Genomic DNA, 18,681 nt, shown 5'->3' with positions numbered 1-18,681 from the left:
GGTTATGAAATAAACCAAAACTTGTTTCTCACAAGTGTAGCAAACAACGTTTCCAATCTGAGAATGAGAACGGTAAATTACTGTAATTAATACATGCATTAACAGAAATGTATGTAACCAAATGACGAGGATTAACGCAACATTTACTACTCGTGACATATGTAATGGGGATTTTTTAAATATTTTTAATATCAAAGGGCAAACAATTCACACAATTAAACAATGAATGCGCAAGAATTGGAGGGAGACAGCTGAGCCATTCTGCGGAGAGACTCGCCTATATCTTCGCCACACACCCCTCCCCTTCTTGTCTCAACATTTGTAATTATATTCAAGACACATTATCTTCAAACATATTTTAGATTATTTTCACTGACAGCCTCAACTCAATAATCAGCTAAGCCTATTGCAACGCGCTGCCCAAGTTGTGGGCTTCCCTAATAGGTATAGGTCTACGAGCCTGTGATTTGGAACAATCCACAGCTATTCTTTTAAAGAAGCTAATGATCATCGATTCCTCTGTGGCTAAATCATGCTTTCTGGTGAAGGATTTTGAATAATTGTATTTAATTCTGTATAGACAGGAGTAATTATATAATTGGAACACTTTTTTTCCCATTTACTTCCCTTTTGGCCCCACCGCTATGCCATTTCTCTCCTGTTCAATTGGCTTTCATATCAACTTTATTTTGTTGTCCAGAAGCCAAAGGCACAATCCTAGTCATATTAGCAACCCATCCTAGTTGTTCCATCGTTAGATTCCCCCTTTTTCTAAGTATGGAACCGCTATCAGGTGCGCTGTTTAGAATGATTTCCCAGGAGACCATTTTTTTAGGTCTGGGAAAAATGTATGAATAAAATATATTTGAGTGAAGTTACCCTTTAATTCAAGTGTGCATGCACATAGCACTGTTGTTTGGTTAGCGATGTATCTGTTGCACACACAGTGTGATGGGAGTTACATTGTACATGTATCAGAAACAGTTTTTATCAGTACCGTAACATCTAATTACCGTAACAGACAACCATATGGCATGGTAATGAGAAGCCCTTAGCAAATTTAGCTAACAATGGCAGAAGCCATTATTGACATCAATTCATGCTCTTTCTAATCTATTATACTGTAAATAGTTTAATCAATAATTTTGCTCAAACATTACACAGTTACGATAATGATCATCTAAAATGGATAAATGGGGTGAATGAGGACAATTATCAAATTTAAACATGAGAAAAGACTAGCTTACCTTGTAGCCATCTTTGATCTTCTCTTCTTAGTAATGCATTATGGGTAGAAAATAACGTAATAAAAAAAACACTACTTTGTACAGAAATGCTAAGGTAATGAGAAACACGTGATCGGACACACGATTGTTTTGTAAAAAATGACTAGTTTGTAATGTGAATACCCAGAAATGATAACTCTCTTTGAATATGTACCACTTTAAACAATATTTCATTGGTTTTAATAAAATATGTAATGTCTATAAATTTAATGAATATAAAGTCCTACAAAATTGACCCGGAAGCATTACTGTAATGAAACTGAGTAAACATTTTCTTTAAAAAACACAAGCATAAGATTTAAGCTCAAAACAACTTAAAGAGCCAGAAACCAAGCAAAGTGAGCCTTAATATGATAGTAAATTATTTAAATTCTTTAGAGGCTATGTAGCTGAATTCATCACAGACATGGTTTCAGTTGGTTTCATGAGAATCGCCCGTGTGTGTGTGCCCGCAAGCTTGCACGGGTGCGAGTGTGGTGGGAGGAATGGGCTTGTTTCATAAATATATGTACATATTTGTTATTAAAATCCAAAGATAGAAGCCATGGTAGAATGATTTAGTCACGCCTGCAATGCAAAAGTGGCAAGAAAAGGGAAGCAGAGAGAGAGAGAGCGCGAGAGAGATAGAGGGAGTTGGAGAAAGCGAGAGGGGGAGGTAAATGTGTTAGAGAGAGGGAGGTGGGGGGTGGTTGCTTCTCTCTATGCTTAAGCACTAGCTAGGCTATAGTTAAGCAGAACGCTTGTAGGGACTGTAGTATAATTTAACCATATTTATCCTCCACCACCCACACCCAATGCAAATATGGATAACACCTGTTTATAATTAGCTTATCACCTGTTTTAATGTATTTGTTGGTATTACCTAGAGATGCCAGTCTTTTTGTTTGGATTTTATGTCCTCTGGGTTTTCCTATGAAGCTGCTCTCAGCTGAATGATAAAGGCCTGTATGTAAACAAATATAACGATTATACAATCTCTTTCCTCATAGGCTGAACCAACTGATAGGCTTAGCTACTATGTAGGCTTTTGTGCAGTGGGCTTATGTAACTACTGTAGCATAGCTGCCTGTACACTAGTCATGAGTCTAGAGTATAGCTAAGAACTAAAGAGGAGTAGGCCTGATTACTATGGGTGTATCTCAATAGCCTAAAGGGCCTTCCTTTCCTTGTCTCCTTTCCTTCACCTGCATTGATGTGATGGGACAATGTGACAGGTGAAAGCAAATAGGCCTACCTGGCATACATCTTATTGCTTTCACCTGTCCTGTGTCTTAAGATCAGTGCAAATTAAGGAGAGGAGGCTTCATGTTGGATATGGTCTGTGGTAGACTAGCCTTCATACTACTACTTCATACCTTATCCATCCATCTACATGTCATATCTATCTGTTATCAGTGGAACATCATCAGGCTCATCAGTCTGGTGTGTGTGTGTGTGTTTGGAGATGGTGGTGCCATTTGTCCATGTCCACTGGTGTTCAGCTCTGTGAAGACTAATGGAGTTGGCTGGAGTGGAATGGTGATGGAATGTTGACATATTGGTCTGTATTTGGAAGCGGATGGCATGTTGACAGATTGATCTGTGTGTGGAAGGTTGTCCATCCATTCATCCTTCACAACAGCTGATGTGCACTGCATTCGCCACGCACCATCTCTCTCTCTAGCCGCTACAGTTATAATGGAGAGCCCCCACCCCTATCTCTCTCTCTCTCACTCTCACTCACACACACACACTTCTGGGAATGTGATATGTCAGGAGGGCAGGCATCATTCATTAGTGAATTTTGTGAGAACGTCTACAGCTGCATCCTAAGAATCATGGTCTAAACTCATGTGCCTCTCATACCCTCTCTCCATCCTTCCATCCCTTCAACCCTCCCTCCACCTGAATGTCACTGTGCCTGCTCGACTTGTTTAATCAGCGGTTTTCCCCAAAATAATTGGTGGTGGTGTTGTTACTAGCGCTGTAGGATACAGAATGGGAGAGAGTGTTTTAGTATTCCTCTCAGCTCATCTCTCTTGTGTTGCCTGTGAAATCTGACCTCTTTTGTCTCCCATAAGGCTTGATGTTGATTTGGAGGGCATTGTTAGCGGAGGGCTGCTATTGGATGAGGGTGTCAGTGAGGGGGGGGTGTGGTTGGTGGGTTAGGGGGGTTGATTTACATAAGGCTTAGCCCAGATTTGGACACACTCTGAGAGATCTGAGAAGCAAGCCTGAGGGCCACGAGCTAATCATCCATGGTGTGTGTGTGTGTGTGTGTGTGTGTGTGTGTGTGTGTGTGTGTGTGTGTGTGTGTGTGTGTGTGTGTGTGTGTGTGTGTGTGTGTGTGTGTGTGTGTGTGTGTGTGCGCGCGCAGGATATCTCAAATGTGTGTGGGTTGTTTTTTTTATGTGCTTGATCACGTGTATTTTCATGCATTAATATTTTTTTGAATATCTCTCTTTCTCTCATTGTTTTCTTAGGGAGGATTGTTCGGGCCAAGCGAATGGTGGTGGCTGTTAACCCTACAGAGTTTGAGTACCTGGAAGGCAACATACCCTCCGAGTGGGATGGTAATGTTGAAACACTGACACTTTAGATATATGTCTGCTAGTCTCCATGATATGGTGTCATGGAGCCTGTGAATCTGGGGCTCGGAATACACTGTAGTACAGAATAGTGCTAGGCAACAACAACTGTACTAGAACTAACATTAATCACCTATGCTATTTATTCAGAAATGTATTCATGAATGTATCAAAGTCACCCTATCCATTTTCCATACAACTAGATACAACATGTTCTGTCTCTGACTTGCTTTATCCACCTTAAGCCCTCCTCATCCCTCTCTCATGCATTTTCATCAGGATGCTAATAAGAGGGGGATAAGAAGTCTAGAGTCCCGGCATGCTGAAGGAAAAGCTGGGAAATCTCTCTCTTTCTCCAGAGCCTGCCCTGCCAAAATACACCTAAGAAAGAACAGAGAAGGAAGAGATGGATAGATGTAGAGAGGTTTATCTAAGGATCAGAGGAGAAGAGATCTGCAGTCTCTTGCTTTATGCTGTACAGTAGTTGAAATGCAGTAACAGTACTACAGTCCTCTTTCTGCTTAGACTGGCAAATCAGAGTGATGCCAAATTCTGGCTGTTGTCATGTAGGCTATCAAGCTGGAATTGTAATGAAAGGAAACAGGCCAAATTCTGTTTCAGATCACTTACAGTTAGATACTGTTTTAATTTAACTATAGAGTAATTACACAAGTGTGATGCCATGCAACTGCCGTTACATTGGATATCAAGTGTAACTGATAATTTTGTTAGCGTGGTATGTGTGCAGTGTGGGTGTTCGAACTCTCGTCTGTCTGTTCCCTCATCCAGCTTGGATCCGAGGCAGACGGAAGCAGCCCCCTTCCATTGAGGTGCGTATCACTGCTGTGTTTGTGGGGGGCTCTGTTGGACGGGGTACCGGTAGGGAAGAGGCTCAGAGAAACACTTTGATTAGCTTTCTCTCAGTTTCCAACAGAGCCAGGAAACTTTGGGGGACAGGTGTTAAAAATAAACTGGAGCTGGCATGTGATGGTGCTAGTGAGTGTAGACAGTCCCAGCAATATCACTGACATTTCGATGTCAAGCTGACGTCTTCCTCAGAGGAAACATCAGTCATCTTTTCGCATCCTGTACAATGGATTAAAGCGAGCAAAAATAAATACATCTCTGCCTTATTTTGTTGAGTGCTCCAACTCCTTTTTACCTCTTAATTAGTCCTTTTGGAAGTTTTTCTTGGTAAGCCATGATTTTTTTCATTGTTGTTGAGCACCCCTCCTTTCCTTTGTTTGCTGAAGAGCGAAGGCCCACCTGAACTCTGACATCTTAATGTTTCCTTGTTAATAGAGGACGATTGACTTGAAATTATACACTGAGTGTACAAAACATGCTCTTTCCATGACATAGACTGACCAGGTGAATCCAGGTGAAAGCTATGATCCCATATTGATGTCACTTGTTAAATCCACTTCAATCAATGTAGATGAAAGGGAGGAGACCAGTTAAAGAAGGATTGTTAAACCTTGAAACAATTGAGACATGGATTGTGTATGTGTGCCATTCAGAGGGTGAATGGGCAACACAAAATATTTAAGTGCTTTTGTATGGGGTATGGTAGTAGGTGCCAAGCACACCGGTTTGGGTCAAGAACTGCTGTGTGTATCCAGCCAATTTGACACAACTGTTGGAAGCATTATAGTCAACATGGGCCAGCATCCCTGTGAACGCTTTCGACACCTTGTAGAGTCCATGCCCCGATGAATTGAGGTTGTTCTGAGGGCAAAAGGGGGTGCAACTCAATATTAGGAAGGTTCCACAGGAGTTTGGTGGCACCTTAATTTGGGAAGACGGGCTTGTGGTAATGGCTGGAGTGGCATTGGTGGAATGGTATCAAACACATTTGCTCCGTTCCGGCCATTATTATGAGCCGTTCTCTCCTCAGCAGCCTCCACTGGAAGGTTCCTAATGTTTTGTACACTCAGTGTATAACTGCCTTTATAGTCTCAATAAGCCATATTCAGTTTTAGCTTGGTTGATATACAAGGTTCATCTTATTGACTATAGGATAATTATTATTTATCCATTGAAATGGAGGCTATGGGAAATCCCTTGGAAGGCTAATACCCAGGCACCTCCCTGCCTATATATTCCATGCCAATGGCCAATGCCATCCCACCTCAGTGTTGCCAGAACAATCCAATTTTCTGCCTACTATCTGCCCAGTCGTCCACAGCTGGACAGTGGTGTAGCCAAAACCACTCCCCCTGCACTTTACGTCCCCTTAACGTTTCCTCTCGTCCCTGTCCAAGTCGACATAAATTGATTGGATTAAATCCTGTCATTAACAAGCTGGAAAAGCGGCTCAATATGCTCGCCTCGCTCCCCAAAGCAGGTCTGTATGGCCCTGGTCTCCCCTCGCTGTTCCAAGCCCACTAGTTCTGCTGCCAACACACAACAGCAACACATCCAGGCTTCCCTCGCTTTCTGACTCTGCCAAGGCAAGACTAACACTACAGACTGGACACTAGCTTATGGATGACTTGAGAGGACTTCACTGTCACTAGTAGCTATCCCTTCAAAGGACTGAGTCTCTGTTGAAAAGCTTTGGTTAATATTGTGTGTGTGTGTGTGTGTGTGTGTGTGTGTGTGTGTACCGTACTCCACACAGGAGCTGGTGAAAAACCAGCACTACAGGGAGCACATCAAAGGAAAGGCAAGGGAGGTGGATGAGAGAGAGCTGGCTCTGCAGGCTAAGGAGTACGAGGAGGGCCTGGTGGCTCGGCCTACTCAGACCATAGCCAAGGGCCACGCCGCCGCCACCAGCTTCGGCCAGCCAGAGACCAGCGAGGAGCCTGTCAGTACAGCCAACACATTCCAGCCTGGCTCCTGGACACCCGCAGCCAAGAAATAGCCACGCACACACGCTCACTGGGTCACGATACCGCAATACTGGATTTTCCATGGTAAAAAATAAAAACATGAAGCAAACTGAGCTCCATAGTACTTTAAAAACCTGCTGCTGTGTGAAAATAAACAAATATGACTCTCGGTAACAACAGAAGACTGTGTGTTTGCAAGATTAGACTGTTATTTCTGAGTATCACGATACTGGTACCTAACACACACTATCGTACATACAAGAAAACATATATATATATACATATATATATACATACACACACACACAGGCTATATACAGTGCTATTCATAGTTTGCCCACACACATACATACTGTGCATATGCACTCATCATACCTACATCCAAGAAACTAGACATGGGTAAACAAGTATAGGCCCTCCCTATGTGAGTATTCACAGGCTTCCTTCCATCATTTCCACCTTGGATCGGCGACCTGAAAAGACTGAACAATTGAAATCAGCAAGATAGAGAAAGGATGATGGGAAGGAAGCACGATCTGGCCAGCTTCAATGGCCTTTTCTCATTTGAGCAGAAGTCCGTCCTCCACCCTCTCTTCCGTGACCCAGAATCTGATAAGTGGCCGAGGAGATGCCAATTCGTTAGCAGGCGAACAAACGTGTCTTCCCCTCCTCGATAGCCACCTTTCATCGGGGATAGTCATTTGTATCCTACCTGAGTTCTTCGCGGAAGAGTTTTGAAATCTGCCACATCCCTGTTTGAATCAGCTTTTGTTTTGTCTGAGAAAATCATGCACACGTTTAAAAACAATATGCTACTTGTGGTTTTATCTATAAAATGTCTTGCACAACTAACTAATTTGTTTTTATCACTTTGCACATGCATTTTGGGATCTGTACTGGGTTGTATTCAGTAGTGCACACCATAAAACATTTGGCAACGCAAACCGGTCACTCCGCTCTAAAACATGACGTAAGTGGTTTATTGAACATGACCCTGGTTATGATGTAAACTAATAATAGGAGCTCTGCTCTTCATTTGAAAAAACATTTTATTGCATTGAATCAGGGAATGGCATTCATGGGGTGTGGAAGACAATTTATCTGATCTCCCTGACGTACTGTAAACGCTTTGTATATAAAGTTCTGTTGTAGGTAATCAAGGTATATTGTTTGATGATTTGTTGTGGATTGTAAATGAAACTACCAGGCTTGAGAGAACTGGGATGTGATGTAAGTGCTGGGAAGTAGGTGGTCCTGGTGTTTGCAATGTTGTGATGGTGGGTTCGATTATCCACAGCGACTAACAGTTAGTGCACTCGTCTTAAGGTAGCAAGGTGTGCATGCACTACTCTAAGTTGATTTTGATAAAGTTTCTGCTAAATGGCATACATATTAAATATTTGTCTGCGTGACAAGGTGCAATTTATTTAACGGCGTTACGTATTTGGTATGTTATATATATACACATCCCCAACACACGACACTACAAACCTTTTAACCAATTTTGTTTTTTAATTAAATGAAGGAAAGGGTATCACACAGCTCGCAAGATAGTATGAAAATAAAAAAAAATAAAAAATAATGCACTTATTACTAAGTCGCTCTGGATAAGAGCGTCTGCTAAATGACAAATGTAAGATGGTTGAAAGACATGTTGCAGGTCTCAGGAGAAGACATCCTTTACATGAAGTGTGTGTTACATTGTCTCTTGAAATGACAAGTCTGACAGGTTTAATATAATGTGGCAAAATAGATGTTAAAAACACACTGAATAAAACCCATGTATGAAAATTGCCTGGATCACTTCTTGGTCGAGTTCCTGCCAGACTACAGTACACTCCTGCCAGATGTAAAAAAAAAAAAAACTTGGATAGGTGTTTAACTATCAGCAAAACACATGATATAGCCATCCATCTATGCCTGACTGAACAGTTGATGACATGGCATGCAACCATTGGTTGATGCTGTGCAACACCTGCGCATCTAGTCAGGCAGGAACTCAAACTTTTCAGTTAAGCATCATTCAGGCAGGGTTAGGGGAGGGTTGACGTGCAAGGAGAAAAGCCTTTTATTTTTTTACATGAGTAAATTCAAATGGAGAACAGTTTTTTTACTAGTTAATGAAATCATTGGAGTGGAGTTGTTACAAATGGAATGCAAAGTACTGCAACAACACCAAGCTCAGATGGTGGATCTCCATATCGTGAATTATACAGACGATTCCCGTTTACCCGCTGATGATAGTCCCATCGAATGAGCCTCCCCGGTCTATACAGTTCCCTCAGCGCTATAAGGCCTCCTACACTGGACAGGAGTAATAGGATGGGGACCTGTGCTGGGCTGGGTTGAGGAGACGAGGGGTGGGGGTGTGACAAGTAAAGAGAGTGTTGAGCATAGCTGTGTACTGTAGCTACTCTTCCCTCTCTCCCTCCCTCTACGGCTCAGTCTTTTTTGGTCCTCTTGGCTTTGGCGATGTTTTCCTGGCGTTTCTGCTTTTTCTTCTGCTCACGGTCGCGCGACTCAATCATTTTGGCCAGTTTCCACGACAACAGGGCGCTGGCGATGAAGAGGGGTGTGAGCGCCAGGATAACCGTCGTCAGAAAGCCATACGGGTCCTTAGCCGCCCACTCCACCACGTACTCCGCCCACGCCCGCACGTCAATCATCCTGATCGCCAACAGCAACTCCAATCCAAAATCTGGAACATAATTATTTTAACAAATTAGAAGTTTGGGGCAAAACTTAACCACGGATCTACAATCAGATTATCCAATCCTAAACTAAACAATTATGGGAAGAAATAATGTCAGAGAGACAATGTTTAGGCCTGCTTTTTCCATGACAGACTGACCAGGTGAATCCAGGTGAAAGCTCTGCTTGCTTATTGATGTCACGTGTTAAATCCACTTCAATCAGTGTAGATGGGGAGGAGACAGGTTAAAGGATTTTTAAGCCTTGAGACATAGATTGTGTATGTGTGCCATTCAGAGGGTGAATGAGCAAGACAAAAGATGTAAGTGCCTTTGAACGGGGTATAGTAGTAGGTGCCATGCGCACAGGTTTGTGTGAAGAACTGCAACGCTGCTGGGTTTTTCACGCTCAACATTGTCCCGTATTTATCAAGAATGGTCCACCACACAAAGGACACCCAGCCAACTTGACACAACTGTATGACGCATTGGAGTCAACATGGGCCAGCATCCCTGTGAAATGCTTTCAACACCTTGTAGAGTCCATGCCCTGACAAATTGAGGCTGTTCTGAGGGCAAAAGGGGGGTTCAACTCAATATTAGGAAGGTGTTAATGTTTTGTATACTCAGTGGATATTCCAAAGGTACCACTTCCCCACACACTGTTGCCCTGCTGAACATTTAACAGCTGTGTGTAACATTTCTACTCACCAACAGGTATGCTATTCTAACATGGAAGTTGCCTAGTCTCCATGGCTACAGCCACACACAGCTTCAGATTTCAAATCTAACCAAACGCTAGTTTTCACTTGTAGATTCACATTGGATATATTGTATGCTATACTTTATACCTAGCGGTATACAAGTGGAAAATAGAATGTGCACTACAGTCAAGCTGCCACTGTAATTTTACAGTCTCAACCAGAGACATTACATTACTAAAAGTATGTGGACACCTACTCGTCAATCATTCCAAAATCATGGCCATTAATATGGAGTTGGTCCCCCCTTTGCTGCTATAACAGCCTCCACACTTCTGGGAAGGCTTTCCACTAGATGCTGGAACATTGCTGCGGGGACTTGCTTCCATATCAAACAGTAAACTAGCTAATATACAAATTGGTGACGTGTAGTTAGCTAGCTAGTATACTTTTCCATGGCAATTATGTTTAAAGGAAGGTTTTAGTACTTGAGAAGAAAAATACAGATTGTCTCTTTACAACGAACATTAGCTAATAACTAGCTGATTTAGCTAGTTAGCTACATAACTCAGTAGTGAGCTACGTTACGTTAGCTTCTGTAAACAATTAAGCTAGCTAGCTAGTTTATTTACATTGTAAAACCGCTTCATCGCCCCAGCAACTTTGATCTAGTTTAGCAGTAAGCACAGCGACAACAGTTAAAATCAATGATAATCGTATATTTAGAGGTTATAATTAAGTTAAACATACTCAACTAACGGAAGTTTTTATTTTTATCCCACGCTGATCCGGCACCAGGAAGTGAGTTCTCACAATTGGTTATGACGTAATACCCTGGCTTCTTCTTCTGTGGGTTTTATGGCGGGCTATATCCAAAAGTTGTATTGCCGCCACCAACTGGACGCTTTGAAACCAAAAATAAAATTACAATAAATAAATCCATACTTAATAGTGAGTCTAACAATCAACCCTAATAATAACCAAAACTCCCAGTTCTTCCTTCTTTTAGTTCTCCATCTCTCTCTTCTCAGGCTCTAGGACCTGAGAAGGTGGTACGGCTTTTGCTAATATTCAATGTAACTCCTTTCCTGTGAAATCTTTCAGCCCCAGCAATCACAATGATTTCAATATTTTCTCCACCTTGGCAGTGCCATTTATCACCATTGCGATAAAGGCCAAAGTCCACCTTTTTAACCTTTAAAATGTCTGGATCTTCTTGGTGTAAGACAACCCCTGCAGCCTGCAGTGAAGGCCTATCCACTACCATGGACTCTTCTGGTGCAACATTCAAACCCTCAACCCTTTTCACAGCTTCTGCATAAGAAATGCTCTGTACAACCCTGACTTTGACCACATCATTATCCTTTACCCTTGTGGGGCATTCAGAAGACATGGCTTCATGATTCCCACCGCAATTACAACATGTCACATTTTCTTCACTTTTATAACACATAATATGATATTTTCCACATCTTGTACATCTCGGCTTCTCCCTTCTGCAAACACTTTCTACATGACCAAAAGCTTTACAATGTTCACACTGCATTGGTCTTGGGATAAATGTTCTAACTCTGTAGTTAATATACCCTAGCCGCACTTCATTAGGGAGAGACTCCATTTCAAAAACCAAAAGAACAGATAAAATCTTCACTTTTTCCCCATTCACCACTCGACTCATCCGACGTGCTTCAATCACTCCAGGAATATTTTTCATCTCTTCCAAATCAACTTCCCACGAAACACCAGATATAACCCCCTTGAGGGGTGCCTTGTTCCGAAGAGACACACACACACAACACTTCAAACTTATCAAATAGATTAAAACACAACGCACGTTCCTTCTGTTCCGCAGAATCACAAAAAAAAGCCCTCCTCACATCCTTCACTTTACCCAGCACTCTCTCCACCAGTTTGGATAACTCAAATGGTTTCTTCAAGATTGGTACTCTGCTCAGCTGCTCCTTATTAACAAAACGTACTCCTACTAGATACGAAAGGTCATTCTCATCACTGTACCGTACTTTGCTACGTTTTCCATTATTTTGAACAATACTCCAATTCTCCTTGATTCTACCGCCATTGTATTCAGATTTTACCTCATCATCCGCTTCCGCCATCTTCCCATTTCACATGTCCCGTGACACCATGGCATATAGGGAACTTGTAGTGTTATTGTGATATAACATGTACGTTTACGTGCACACTAATAATTCGATATTAAACTGATTATGGAGGTAGGCTGATTATGCAATAGTCCTGTAATCACCTTACCCTTATCTTAATCGGCATATGGTCAAAATCTAAGTAAACATACGCCAATTAAAACACCTGGTTTTCTGAGCAATCTTTCGAATTATTAGGACATGTAGGGTGTGTTCGTAAATTCAATATGGAGTGCCAGAGTGCGCTCTGGGTGTTCGTAAATTCAGAGCGTTATCAGATTGTCCGTTCGTAAATTCAGAGCGTTTCGCTCTCGGAACGTTCAGACTGCACACTGGACGCTCTGGCCGAGGAGTATGGTTGATCCGAGCTAAGGCAGTCAAACACCCAAATTAACTGGCTAAAGTTGGCTAGCTTGCTAGCTACCTCCAGTCACAAATGAGAGAACACCTCAGTCTGACCATTTTACTCGCCCTAGCAGAGCTGGTTAGGGTGTGTTCATGTTATCTAGAGAGTTGGTGACTGTAACTATGCAGTTAATTATGTTTATTTGCCGACATTTACTGACACCGGTCATATTCAACGGGTGTTGCCCGTTCGTAAATTCATCAGTTATTCTGCCCTCAGGTACACTCAAACTAGAGTGCTCTGAAATCAGAGTAGAGAGCCAGAGTGAATTTACGAACGCACTCGTAAACACTGTAATGGGGCGTTCTCTGCGTTCTAGCGGTGTATTTGAACTGCGCATGTGCTAGCACCAACCGAGCGAGACTCCCTCTTTAGCATGAGTGAAGTGAGTTCGGAAAAACAGAATGAATGCGTCTTTATTAGTAGTTTTTACATACAAACGTATTGTCCTAACTCAGAATCAAATATGGTTCCCGAAAATGACATGTTCGCTGTGGTAGAACATTTATTTTTATTGGCGATTTTCTGAATTTATCAGGGAGCCTGTTTTCAGATGTGTCCATGTAAACAGGATTATTAGAGAAATCGTTCTTCTTGCAAAGCATGTAAACGTTTTAATCGAACTATTATTATATTAATCAGACTAAACACAATAATCGCATTATTGTGTGCATGTAATGAGTCGAGAGCCATCCCATAAAAAAACGTGGTAAATTCGAGATCAAATTCAACAACGTTTTTTGCTAGTGTGACGGGATAGGAACTACCCATTTTGGAGCATGTTTAACAGGGGACCCTAATCAGTTGTGAACAGGTAGAAATGTATAGAAGCACCCCTAAACCTTTTCAGGTGAGCACTTTGTGGCTTCATTCTGAATCTCTTGTGCTGTGTCACAAGTGTGTTTCTTCGGAGGAAACCATTTTGGGACCATGCTGTTTTGACAATTGTTATGGTCGAAGTGCTCAAAGGGTAGGCCTATGTTACTTCATCTGCATCAATGTTTGTTTATTTGAGTTAAAACTGAAGAAGGCAGTGTTAAATGTCCTTTGATGGTCAAAGTAGGCAACCAGTTTTCTGACCCTGAGTGACAAGAAAAACAATAATTAACTTGACAAAGGAGCTGCAGGCTGTCTGAACTTCCTGTGAGGAAGTATTGAAACCAAATCGGGTTTGGTCACATCTGCTCCATTCATATGGCACAGATCACTTTCAGAGCAGTTCAAAGGCCTCTGCACACAGGGGAAGGAGAGGGGTCAGACTGAAACACATGCAGGACATCCAGACAGGCAAATGCACATACCAAGCAGAGGGTTTGCAGTTGGGATTTTTAATGCTCATTAGACAGGGCAAGGTTTTTCTTTCCTGTTCAGTGAATGAGTCCATGACTTTCCTTCTGTTTTTGTTAAGGCAAATATTATTATTTTTCACAGCATTCAACAGACGATATAGGCTTACAGTATACTACAGTAAATCAAATTATTATTTGCCTACTTGGAATGTGTACCTTTCTGGATCTAAGCTTTATTTCCTTTACAAATTATATGTCATGGGCTTGTAATGGGTTTATAGAATATGTCCTATTTAATCAGTAATAAACTGTTCTGTTTATTCCATCATTTTGTTGCTTGTGATAGAGCTGTGCAGAGATGGCTGAAATGGCTGCTATGAACTGAATATACTGGATTAAAAAAGATAGCAGATTGTAACAGGCTAATGTGATGCTCCATTAACCATTACAAGTTAGTTATTGTTTGTTTGGACAGATTTAAAATAGACAAGATGGTGGCATACACATTTTTGGGTTACTTCAAGGAGCAAAACATGTTTTTAATTTAATAATGGAGCCTTTTCTAAATTCAAATGAACCCCCTGCAACTAGACATAGACGTTTAGAAGCCATTGGTTGTCTTCCAAGTCAGGAATTGAGGCAGTATCGACAAGTTAAGGTTGGTGAAAAATGTGCTGTGCTATGCCAAACAGTACCTATGTAATAACGCCTATCAGCCAGCTGGAACAGCTCAATGGTCTGACTAGGTAATATTTTTAATAAATATTTATTTTTCAATTTCTAAACTAGCCTACTGTTTCTACATAGAATGTACCAACAGTCTAGGCCTATAGGCTAGTCATAAAGGAATGTAGAGAACAGCGGGACAGGGAAGTGAACCCGGGTGTCTGGCGTGAAAGGCAAATACCTTACACATCATGCCAATAGGGTTAACTCACTAAGTAGGAATTGTAACATGGCTCATATAGCGAGGATCGCTAAATTGCCCCCTCCAAACGGGAAAGCACATCCCCGTGCTTCGACTACTCAGCCCCCTTACACGTCCGGGCTGTGTGTTCCGATGGCCACATCCCACTTCTGACACCAATGTAGTGAACGGCGGGGCAGGAAGGCGAACCCTGGTCGCATCGCGCCAATATGGTTAACCCACTTGGTGGGAACTGTAACTTGGCTCATATAGCAAGGATCGCTATAGTATTCACAAACCCTTTATAAACATGGGCATTTATAAAAAGTGTTGAATTTAAGGCACTTTTGTCAAGCATGCAAGTGGACTGTGTGTGTGTGTAAGCTTGATGAGGTAGAAAGCAAGTTTGGAATTTATATTTGTTCAATTGACAGAAAGAGAGAGAGAGGCTATTGATAATAGAATAAGATCTGTATTTATAAAATTACTAGAGAAGGGACCCTTCCATATCCTCAGGTTCCTTTCACGCCCTCTCCCTCGCTGACAGTTGAGAGCCCTCTGAACTTAGAAAACAACCCAGACACTCGTGATGTTATTGAGAGGAGAGAGCCTGTGGTTGATGAAGTCTTCAATTCAGACCCAGTTTAAAATTCGGTTTTACTTCAATTCTTGCTCCTTTTACCCATGTGGGGAACTATAAAACCACACATGAATTAGACCCCGCCTTTAAACTCAAACACGAACAAACTTCAAAGTCTCTTCGGCTGCAAGGGCCCCGCCCCCTCGCTCCGGAATGGCTTCACAAAGGATTTGCCGACGTTCGGGAATTCCGCCTTCAGTTCCTTTTTTAGCGCCTCTCGTGCGCTGGAATCTGTCCAGGATCCCACCCATCTCCGTTAATTTGACAACACAAAGGACTTCACCGAACCCGAAGACACCGCCTACTATTCCAAATAAGGGTCGTCTCTCCATGTACGGCAAACAATCGGCTGGAGAGCGTCCTTTTTTCTTCCTTATCCCGTTCATATGATCCGAAAGGAACTGCGCTACAAGTTACAGCGGTGCGATCATGGCGGAGCGAGTCCAGCAGCCCCCGGCCAAGCGGCTCTGCTGCCGGCCCGGCTACAACCCGGCATGCAGGCAGGGGCAGCGGGCTGGAGGAGTATTATGTGGCGGTCCGGGGTCTGCTCCAGGGGGATTGGGAAAAACACACAACCCCGAATCGCTGCTCGACATCGCGGCGCGGAGAGTCGCGGAGAAGTGGCCATTCCAAAGGGTGGAAGAACGGTTCGAACGGATTCCAGAACCCGTCCAGAGAAGGATCGTGTACTGGTCGTTCCCGAGGAGCGAAAAGGAGATCTGCATGTATTCTTCGTTCAACGCAGGGGGAGAGGAGAGTGGAACTAGCGGGGAAAACAATGACGAGACCCAGCTGCCTTTCCTACGGGGTGTCACTCTGCTGGAGGGCGGTTGGGTGGACAACGTACTGCAAGTCGGTGAGTAGCTTTCGCTAGGCTACTGGGAAATATGATGCTGGCCGGGGAATAGTTAACAGTTAGCTAACACAGTTCCAAGCTAACCCACATTGCTTGGAATTTCAAGGGAACCATGTTAGCCAAAAGGCTAAATATGTGCTTGAATAGCTGAGTGTTATTTTAATTATATCACTGACTAAGTAATGCGATTCTATATTTTCCAGTAAGGGGGTAGGGTAACCTACAGTTCTTCCCCTTGTTTTTTCCCAGTGCGCATATAAAATTGCTCTTAGCCATTCCCAATTGAAAGCTTAGCACTTTGTTCCTATTTTCGTGATCGTTTGTGTCTTTTCAGCTTTCTGTCCCCCTCCAATGGGTAACCAGACAAAAGCCCCCCTTTTCACCACTGGCTAAATAGGAGATATTTAGAAAGGGTGGGAGGGACGGCGATTTAAAGCCACAGCGCTTCTATTTTGTTTGCCAAACACCTTTGTGAGATGTAAGCTTTTGCTCTGCTACGTTTTCAGCATTCGTGAGAGATTTTCCAAGCACGAGAAAGGCTGAGATTGTACGTGCTAGTGTATGCCAACAACGCACAATCATGTGTCCTGTTCCATAATGCATTATTTGTGGGATATCCAAGTGTAAATAAGTACAGGTATTTAGACTGCTATTGGCTCAACTGCTTCCCTTTGCCAGAGCCATAATATTTCCCTGCCTTCGTCAGTGCAATAGGCTCAGCTGTCACTCTTTGCCTCCCCACCCTTGGAAACACTAATCCCATTACGCTTCCCAGTTAATCTGAATTTATAATGCAATCTGCAAACATGATTTTATGCATGATCTTTCCTCTGCCTATTCCCCTTGTTCTTTCCCTTCAGAAGGATCTGTGTTGCTCTCCAGCTCTTTGGGGCTGCTCACAATATTATCCCTCTACCAGCTCCTATCTGTTTACCAGATTCCTCAGCACTAGGGCTTGTTTATGGCTTCTCTGGGAGACATAGATTGTCAGTTCTTGCAAATAAGTGTTAGCTCAGATTTGGTGAGGTGTGTGTGTGTGTGTGTGAGAGAGGGAAAGTATAATGAAAAAAGGGAGGGGGAGTGTGTGTTGTCTGTCTCATTCTGCATGCTAGCAGGAAGAGGGAGGATGACCTGTGAGCCCACAGCAGGAGTGCCTGTTGTACTGATTGAAAAATTCACCCTAGAATTTTGTTGCTGTGGAAAATAAAGCCAAGGAAAATATATAATAAATAAATGATGCCATCTTCTCCAGGGGACAGGCTGTCACTGGAGGAACGGCTTAAAAGCAGGGCAACATGGGGTGGAGCGGGCTGTCAACCGCATCACAAACCACCGCATGTAGGGACCCATCAAACACAGGAGGATTTGTCCTTAAGTGTGTGTGTGTGTGTATACTGTTGGGTGTTGATGATGAAAGACAGTACAGGAACAGAGAGAGAGAACGCAGAGGTTATTGTGCGTATAGGGAAAAGCTAATATTCTTGAATGAATACGTGTCTGTACTCCTCCCCCTCTCTGTCTCTCCCTGGTGAACAGCTATAAAACTCCATATTTACTACCCTAAGGCCAACTACCAGCCCCCTGGTCTCCTGTGATTATTTATCTGTTTCTCAAAGACATTAATCACACGTTATTTTATTCCCCCCGGGGGGGTGGGGGGGTGCTGTAGAAGGAGTAGGAGAGATTGTGGATAAAGATGGAGAGACAGAAAGATGGAGAGAGGAAAAACAGTAGATCCAGTGTGTAGCCTAATGAAACACTCCACCTCTCCCTGACGTTCCCCACTCTGGGAACTCTGATGCTCCAGAGGAATATTCTGCAACATTACATACATAAACATTATACCAAGGGAATTTCTATAGGAAGTATGTATGTCATTAGTTATATAGCCTAGTAACAATGTACAGGCTTGAACATCGCCTATTTAGGCATATTGCTCTTTATTAATTCTGTTTCCCAAGAAAATACAAACAAGTGAGCATTAAAATAATTGGAATGTATACTAGTTTCACAACAGCCGCAGGATTCTAGGGTAGTGATGTATTCTATCATTGTGATGTGTACCTGTAGACTTCTTACCAGTCACTGTGTGATCTGCGTGGTCAATACCTACATGCTTACCAATGCCAAATGAGCATGTTAAATTCATTTGAACTATTGTACTGAATTCCACACAATGTGCTCATTCTGACCAGTGCCATAGCACACAACAACACATGGCACCTTATATGGACTAGGCCTAGCTATTGTTCTGTGTCTGATTTGAGCTGAGAATGCAGTTTAGGGATGGCCAACATAGCATGACAAAAGCATGTTGGTACACAAGCAGGGCGGGACTCTGCT

The 18,681-nt window shown here is 42.6% G+C and overlaps 3 protein-coding genes across 6 annotated transcripts in view; 2 read left to right on the top strand and 1 right to left on the bottom strand.

The window, feature by feature from the left end:
- ndufaf2 (NADH:ubiquinone oxidoreductase complex assembly factor 2) overlaps window positions 1-8,481 on the top strand; it is a 34,726-nt gene extending 26,245 nt beyond the window's left edge. The window contains exons 2-4 of the mRNA XM_041901433.2: window positions 3,749-3,838; window positions 4,643-4,683; window positions 6,477-8,481. Of these exons, the coding sequence (XP_041757367.1) occupies window positions 3,749-3,838; window positions 4,643-4,683; window positions 6,477-6,719 (374 nt within the window). The 3' untranslated portion in view covers window positions 6,720-8,481. The remainder of the gene's footprint in view (window positions 1-3,748; window positions 3,839-4,642; window positions 4,684-6,476) is intronic.
- On the bottom strand, window positions 8,279-10,935 carry LOC121585081 (small integral membrane protein 15). Of its 3 annotated transcripts, none has more exons than XM_041901434.1 (2): window positions 10,829-10,935; window positions 8,279-9,385 (listed from the first exon to the last, which is right to left on the bottom strand). In XM_041901434.1, the coding sequence occupies exon 2, from the start codon at window positions 9,351-9,353 to the stop codon at window positions 9,129-9,131; it is 225 nt and encodes a 74-aa protein (XP_041757368.1). In that variant the 5' UTR covers window positions 9,354-9,385; window positions 10,829-10,935; the 3' UTR covers window positions 8,279-9,128. The 3 variants fall into 3 exon arrangements, with proteins under 3 accessions (XP_041757368.1, XP_041757369.1, XP_041757370.1); XM_041901435.1 differs by having other exon boundaries at window positions 10,838-10,895; XM_041901436.1 differs by lacking the exon at window positions 10,829-10,935 and adding an exon at window positions 9,539-9,613.
- A 4,672-nt stretch (window positions 10,936-15,607) lies between these two features.
- Window positions 15,608-18,681, top strand: part of LOC121585079 (zinc finger SWIM domain-containing protein 6) — a 54,357-nt gene continuing 51,283 nt past the window's right edge. The window contains exon 1 of one of the 2 annotated variants that reach the window (XM_041901431.2): window positions 15,608-16,338. In XM_041901431.2, the coding sequence (XP_041757365.1) occupies window positions 15,912-16,338 (427 nt within the window). In that variant the 5' untranslated portion in view covers window positions 15,608-15,911. The remainder of the gene's footprint in view (window positions 16,339-18,681) is intronic. The other variant, XM_041901432.1, reaches the window with a different exon arrangement.

The sequence above is a fragment of the Coregonus clupeaformis genome, chromosome 16 (assembly GCF_020615455.1).
Source record: "Coregonus clupeaformis isolate EN_2021a chromosome 16, ASM2061545v1, whole genome shotgun sequence".
Classification (NCBI taxonomy): domain Eukaryota; kingdom Metazoa; phylum Chordata; class Actinopteri; order Salmoniformes; family Salmonidae; genus Coregonus; species Coregonus clupeaformis.
The sequence above is the reverse complement of the archived record's forward strand: the minus strand, read 5'-3'. Positions and strand labels throughout refer to the sequence as shown.